This window comes from Seriola dumerili, unplaced genomic scaffold (genome assembly GCF_002260705.1).
Source record: "Seriola dumerili isolate Sdu_G_001 unplaced genomic scaffold, Sdu_1.0 BDQW01000018.1, whole genome shotgun sequence".
NCBI classification, from domain to species: domain Eukaryota; kingdom Metazoa; phylum Chordata; class Actinopteri; order Carangiformes; family Carangidae; genus Seriola; species Seriola dumerili.
In genome coordinates, this window is record NW_019174273.1 from 962,549 (window position 1) to 969,636 (window position 7,088).

General features: G+C 42.4%; 1 protein-coding gene across 1 annotated transcript; it reads right to left on the minus strand.

The window, feature by feature from the left end:
• Window positions 1-6,217, minus strand: LOC111232287 (neuronal acetylcholine receptor subunit alpha-2-like). The gene is made up of 8 exons (XM_022759731.1): window positions 6,157-6,217; window positions 3,797-3,948; window positions 3,632-3,676; window positions 3,316-3,425; window positions 2,327-2,546; window positions 734-1,236; window positions 215-644; window positions 1-126 (listed from the first exon to the last, which is right to left on the minus strand). The coding sequence occupies exons 1-8, from the start codon at window positions 6,215-6,217 to the stop codon at window positions 1-3; spliced, it is 1,647 nt and encodes a 548-aa protein (XP_022615452.1).
• Between the last annotated feature and the right edge of the window lie 871 nt (window positions 6,218-7,088).

Sequence of the window (7,088 nt, forward strand, 5' to 3'; positions counted from 1 at the left end):
CTAAATCATCCCAGAGAGCCACGGAGGCAAGAAGAGTCCGACTGTCCCCAGCAGACACACGATAATGAACATCCACAGGAAGATCCGGTCTACAACCATGGCTACGTACTTCCAGTCCTCCTGCACCTGTGGAGACAAGAAAAGACAAGACATCTGCAAAACAGTCCAAACTATATTATCCGTCTTGTCGACAACAACGAGGGGCTACACCTACTGAAAAGTCTGCATCCTCTGCTCTCAGGTGCTCTGCGATGTAGGTGACCCCCTCCAGGGCTGACGCCACTGCAGGAGACATCACAGAGGCCAGTGGGGTCTGCATGGAACCACGCTCCACAAGAGGGGTGTCCCAGTCCAAGCTGAGTGTGGACTGTCTCTGTGGGAGGAGGGTGTAACCAAGAGAGGGAGGAGACAGGGAAGGAATCCTCTGCACCCGGAACCTCGCCAAGTGTGGGTAACCGTGAAGATCGCAGTGGTGAATTTCATTTCTGCTATCCAAGGAGTCCAGCTGGTGGCTGCTGTAGCAACCGTTGTCATCCTGGTTGCCGTGGAGATCGATGTCAGACTCCTCGGTGATCCAGGTGGATGTGATGTGGGAGGGGCCAGGAGTCCGGACCGGGAGGAGCCTATCAGTCAGGTGGCTCCGCCTGAGAACAAAGTGAGTTTGGGAAATTATAATGAGCTGCGGAGTTGTATTTTTATTGTTTACATACACTGAACGTGTAAACCGCCTCACCTGACAGGCCTGAGACCATGATGTGGACGCTTCATGCACAGCCAGCGCGGCACCGCAGACAGGAACAGCCTCCGAACCCATCGAGGCATGGTGTGGGTCGCGGACGACCGGTGGTGCACGTTCAGCACGAACACGGTGATGACGATGGACAGCGTGACGAAGATCATGGTGAAGAGCAGGTACTCCCCGATCAGCGGGATGACCAGCGAGGTGGACGGGATGATCTCTGTGATCAGCAGCAGGAAGACGGTGAGCGACAGCAGCACGGAGATGCACAGCGTGATTTTCTCGCCGCAGTCCGACGGCAGGTAGAAAACCAGGACGGTCAGGCAGGAGATGAGGAGGCAGGGGATGATGAGGTTGATGGTGTAGAACAACGGGAGGCGGCGGATGACGAAATAGTAGGTGATGTCGGGGTAGATCTCGTGGCAGCAGTCGTATTTCTTGGTGTTGTAGGTGCCCACAGCGTTGACGATCGCCCACTCTCCGCTCTCCCAGTAATCCTAGAGGTTAGATTTTTGTTTTAGCCATGGATGTGATGTGACTAATGGGATGTCCCTGGGTTTCTCTTTTAGTGCCACCACCACGAGGTTTTTGGCTTTTAGTAAAATGTCTCAACAAATATTGGCTGGATTGCCATGAAATTGGTTCGTGATCCTCTCGAAATGAACTATAATCACTTTGGTGATAGACCTTTCTTCTAGCTCTAATTTAAGTATGTCCAATACTTCAGTTCATGACCAAACACCTGCAGAAGCAGTGCCAGCACTTCCATCAAAGTAAGCTATACTTTATGTTTAGTGTTAATTACAAAATCTAAGGTGCAATATAAGACACTAGTTACAGCAGTCTGCTAAATGTTTAGCATGTTAGCATTCTAAATTATTTGACATGCAAATTAGCATCAATAGAGTACAACTAAAGCTGATGGGAATGTTTGATGGGGTCTATGATGGCCCCTGTGCTGCTTTTGATTGTGTCTTGCAGGTGCTGAACGGAGGGTCAGCAGCTTCATCAGCTGCAGCTCGGCCCAGTGTGCTCTCAATCAACAGCACACAAAATGATGAGGATTCATCCTCTGGACACGATGGATATCTCAACTAAATTTTGTGAAGATATTAATTGGATAAGTGAATATGTTTGACCTGCTGATGGCGCTACAGGGAAATTCAGGGGATCTCCAGAGTCATTAGGCTTCATCCTCTAGGAACCATGAATGTCTGCACCATATTTCATGTATATCCATTCAGTTGGAGTCATGGGATTTTGCTCTAGACCAAAGTCGTGGACCAACGAACCAACCGTGCAACACTAGTACTTAAAACTACGTCGTCAGGGTAACTTCTTCTCAGCTCTTAAACAAACCTTTAGCTTTTTAAAACCTGAGAAATCTCTCCGGTTTATTCGTTTCCTGTCTTTTGCTGATCTTGAATGATGCTGAGAAGTCTTGTGTTAATTAAAAAGTGTTTAGCTGGCATCCTGCTGCAGAACTAAACACTGTAATAGAGCAAACCACAAGAGAGCAGAGATGTCAATTGTGCCGAAATTGCACAAAGTCAAAATGAAAAGCAAAACAGAGGAAGAGAAACAAACCTTCAGGTCCACGGTGTTCTCAAAGGGCTCCAGGTCGATCTTGGCTCGGTCGTACGTCCAGGAGCCAAACTTCATCTTGCAGCTCTGCTGGTCGAAGGGGAAGAAGGTGACGTCGATGGAGCAGGACGACTTGTAGATGGCCGGCGGCACCCAGCGGACACGACCGGTGTGAAACAGCTGGGCCTTGGTCATGTGGGTGACGGCGAACTCCCCGTCTGCACTGGAAAAAGACGAAGATGGAGGGTAGAAAAGAGTAGAAAATGAGGTCAAAGTTGAAAGGAAGGAAGAAAGAAAGAGAGAGGACACCAATATTGATGTGTTATTGGGAGAAAAAGGAAGGATTTTTCATCATATTATTTTTTTTCCTTTCAGCAAAGCCCATGTTTCCGTCTCATTATGTTTCAAACTCAAAAAGGTGAATCAATAAACCTGGAGCGATGCCCATTTATAGAGGCAGTGTTAAATAATTGATCAGTGAATGTTGACACTGCCTTTATGATGCAACCTCGTTTAAACAAACGCTGAAGGAGGGGAGGAAAGTTTCATCTGCTTCCAGACAAAATTTCACAATTAATGCTTCCTCGAGCCCAGAAGGGAAAAAACTAAAACTCTGACTAAAGCTGTCTGATGCAAGATCGCTGTGCAGCCGCAACAGAAACAGGGTCATTTATTCAACAGGGTAATTTGCATGTATCACCAATTGGTATGCAGGAATTTGCAGAGATGCTCTGGTATAATCTTAAGTGACCTTCCCTCCTTATACGCTCTCCAGCCAATGAGCACGATGTTATGGATCAAGCAGGTAATTGATCACTACAGATAATTTCCAACTCCTACAGACATTCAAACTCTGTTTAAGTACAGAGTCCTTGTCGTCTGTGCATGTTCCCCGATGTGTGTGCACACTGCAAAATAACTTATATATATGCAGAAAAAATGACAATAATCTGCATTTTCTCAGGTTCTAATGTTTTTTTTTTTTCTTTTACTTGTTGTACAGAACGATGTCGGGCACCCAGATGAGCTCAGAGGGAACTCTGATGGACGTCACGTTGTCAAAGTCGGAGGGACTCCACTGCAGCTTATAATCTGTCCATTCCTGTCAAAACACACATTTCTTAAGGCAGATCTAAGACACAGTTCTTGTTTGAACCACTTTTAATTTTACACTTTAATTCAAAATTGAGAGATGGTGAAAATTGATACATATTAGAATTAATTTTGTCCTTTTTTTTTGCACTGACTGAACTCCCATAGAAGTAGATAAACACTACTACAACTAACAAACCTCAGTTTCTTTCCTACCTGTTTCAACCACACGTTGGTCGTCATCATCTGGTTTTTCTCATCCTAAAAGCCAAGAATTGACACAAAAAGTTGATGAGTGGTGTGAGGACATCTGGTGTTAAATCTATATATCTGTGTGTTTGCACAGGAGATATGGGGGTGGAGATATCACGCCTGTCGTACCACGTCTATCAGCTGTGCGATAGAGAGGCCAAACTTGACGATGACCACGTCGGTGATGTTTCGTGCCGGACGCGTCCACTTGCTGTAGCCTCCAAACAAACTCCTGAAGAGCTCATCCTCGGTGTGACCGTGAGTCCACTCAGCAGCCAGCACTGACAGAGAGAGACAGGAGGAGGAGGAGGAGAGGTCAGAGGTCACAGTAGAGTAACAACATTTCAGTGTTGTTCGTTGATTTCAGTTATTTTAATTAAAAACAACCTGAGATGGAAACAGCACTCTTGGGTTATGAATTATTATGAGAACCTGTCATATTTGATCATGTGACATCAGTGAGACCAAAGTCTATTTATGTTTAATTTTTCATTATATGGCGATTTAAGGGTTTTATTTTGTAATAATATGTCTCTCTTTAATTACTTCCTCTGGTTAGTAGTACTTTAATGTTAACCATTCATAAAGTCTTTAGTTGCATCTTTATAAGAAAGTGGTTCCAATTTTTCCTCCTCCATAAGTTTTTCTTATTTTTTTTAATAATGGGATAAAACTATTTTATTCCTATTTGCTTCAACTTTTTTATTTCATGTCCAGAAACTGGATAAAATCTTTCAAATTTCTTCTTTCTTAATCGCTCTTCTCTTTTCTGTTCTCCTCCATGCTTCTTTTGTTAGTTTTCACCATCAGCGTCCTCTCTATCCGAGGTTTTAAAGGGCTATTCTCCCATTTTCCCTTTGTTTTCCAACAGCCATTACAGCTGAGTGAGATACTGTGTCCACTCTCTGGAGAGAAGTAATTACCTGAACTATTATTCATAGCATTTTCCAGATTTCCAGAGGATGTGAGCTGCTGCACTTTGATTTAATTTTATGTTCCGCAGTTGGAGATAATTGAACTTTGTGTAAGGATCAAGCAGATCAGCGGCAGTCATCTCTCCACAGATGCATCATTTCATGCTTGGAATAAACCTCTGCTGTTTGACCTTTAGTGTCCGATGTGATTTATTCTCTTGCAGGTTAAATGAACACTGATGCTGCATGTGGTAAAAATGTCTACTTCCTCTCTTCACTTTTAGACCAGCGGCCTCTCCTTCACCCTCTCTCTCTCTCTCTGCTTCTGAGCTCACAGCTTTGAACTCTGGCGAGCAACCTGGCATCACCAGCGAGCAATTTAGGATTAGCCAGTGCAAGAAACGGCAAGCCAGGAGCAAAGACTGTGCAAATGTATGTGTGTGATGCCAGGTTTTGTGATTATATTGTCTATTTATAACCGACAAAATGATGTTTCAGGTAAGGCTCTGCCAGTGGAGGATCATGTGTTGTGGGATTACAGGATTCAGCACTGAGACGTTTTTTTTTTGTTTTTTTTTCCAACACTCCAAAACTCCAGGTTTTATGATATCTGCTATTTCTTATTTAGAACCAATTATTTAGGTTAAACCCTGATAGGATGATGGGTCAGTTGTTTCCTCTTCTATGACAGCTCAGCATGACATTTTAATTCAGACTTTGTCATTAAAATGCACTTTTTTTTAATAAGTGGCAGGTACGGCATTTTAATCAAGTGTGCTTGTTTTAATGCAGCTTCCTTATTCTGTTACAAAAAAAATGCAAACAGCATCGTAAATGCCCCTCAGATGATTTAATTTCCTCTGGAATCATCATACAGTATATGATGCATATGATTTTCCCAGTTTTCCAACAGCGTGCTCATTACTCAAGATGCTGTAAGATCGTTCATCATTATGATGGAGTTTAACACTTTATTGAATTTGTCAGTGCAGCTTAAATATGTGTCTTTGACATCTTTACGCTTCCCGGGAAAGAAAAAGTACAGGATTCCTTCAAGAAAACATCTATAGCTGTCTTATAGGAGACTTAAGCTTCAGCTACCTAAAATCATGAGTGAGTATATAATCACTTTACACCTTCAGTGGAGAAAAAAAGTAAGTTTTTATTTCTCCTATGGTGCATTTTAAATGGATGCTGCAAAAATATGAGGCTGATGAAAGCTTCATAAAATGATTACTCAGTTATTATGGGATACCACAGCAGGTATAATACCATTAATTATTATAAAGTTAAGAACCAGATATTATAAAGTCACAATTAAGTGGCAAAATCACTCTGTTAAGTCTTTGGAAATATTATAAGATTACCATAAGAATGTTATAATAAACTCACCATTGAATGTTGCATATTCTAAAATGAGTCAGGGATGAAAAAACAAATTATTATGAAGTCACTCTAAAATATTAGATGGTAGGACGCGTCTGTTAAGTTTTACTAGCCTGTATGAATATTATAAGATTATAACTGATTCGTTTTAAGCAGCGTTTTCTACAATGAATTCACCGCCTCACTCACCGGAGCTGACGAGGATCCAGCAGCAGCAGATCAGCGGTGTCAGATCTCTTCTCTGCTCCATTGGAAACGACAGAAACAAAGAGTCCAGCTACGTGAAGGTGAAGCTCAGGTTGTGTGACAATAAGTTTGAAGCCTCTGTTCCTCCACCGATCATCCCCGCACAGTTTGTCAGCCCCCCCCCCCTCCAACCAGCCTCAACCCCGACTCCTGCCATCACATCACATGTGTTTCTGCCGGTGCCCAACTGTTAATGTCTTTTACTTTCCATTTAACAGCTTTAATGTTGGAAAAAACATATTATTATTGCCATCTATATTATACTGTATCAGCTTGTTGCACTTCTTTATTGGTGCAATATCATATAGATATAGATGGATATAATAATAATTAAATAATAATATTAACTAATAGCCTGATAAGTCATAATTATGAGAAAAGACTGTAGACTATTATCATTGTAGACTAGTGGGACAGGACTCATCATCAGGTTTTATAGTTTTCTTCAGTATCAAATTTAGTGATAGTTTCATTTGAATAATGAAATAGCAATCTCCAACATTTGTTCTTCTTCTGTGGATTCAATCTGTGCATAAGAAGACCAATACATTTTCCTGAGACCAGCATAAGATCCTAACTGACTGCAGAGACCAAACACACACACACACCATCAAGGTCAATAGTCTCTCAGCCTCAGTCAGGCATTGTGCCATAGGCCCCTGACCACAACTCCCTTTCTCTATATTGTATGAAGAAGTGTCTGCAGTGTGAATATATCATTGAAGTCAGAGTCAAACTGCTTGAATCAGCAGATTAAAGTGCTCAGTGAGTGGAACTGACACCAGTCAAGGAGAAAAGTGAACTGGAAGAGCTGGAGGAAGTTAAAAACTTGATGTACAACTCTCTGCCATCCTCTGTCTTTTTAAGGCCCTTGT

Excerpts from the sequence above, each read along its gene's own strand:
- LOC111232287 (XM_022759731.1), bottom strand. The coding sequence starts at position 6,217 with ATGGAGCAGAGAAGAGATCTGACACCGCTGATCTGCTGCTGCTGGATC. Across the intron at positions 3,677-3,796 it reads TCGCACAGCTGATAGACGTG|GATGAGAAAAACCAGATGAT; the intron begins GTACGACAGGCG and ends CTTGGCTTTTAG. Across the intron at positions 3,426-3,631 it reads CCAACGTGTGGTTGAAACAG|GAATGGACAGATTATAAGCT; the intron begins GTAGGAAAGAAA and ends GTGTTTTGACAG.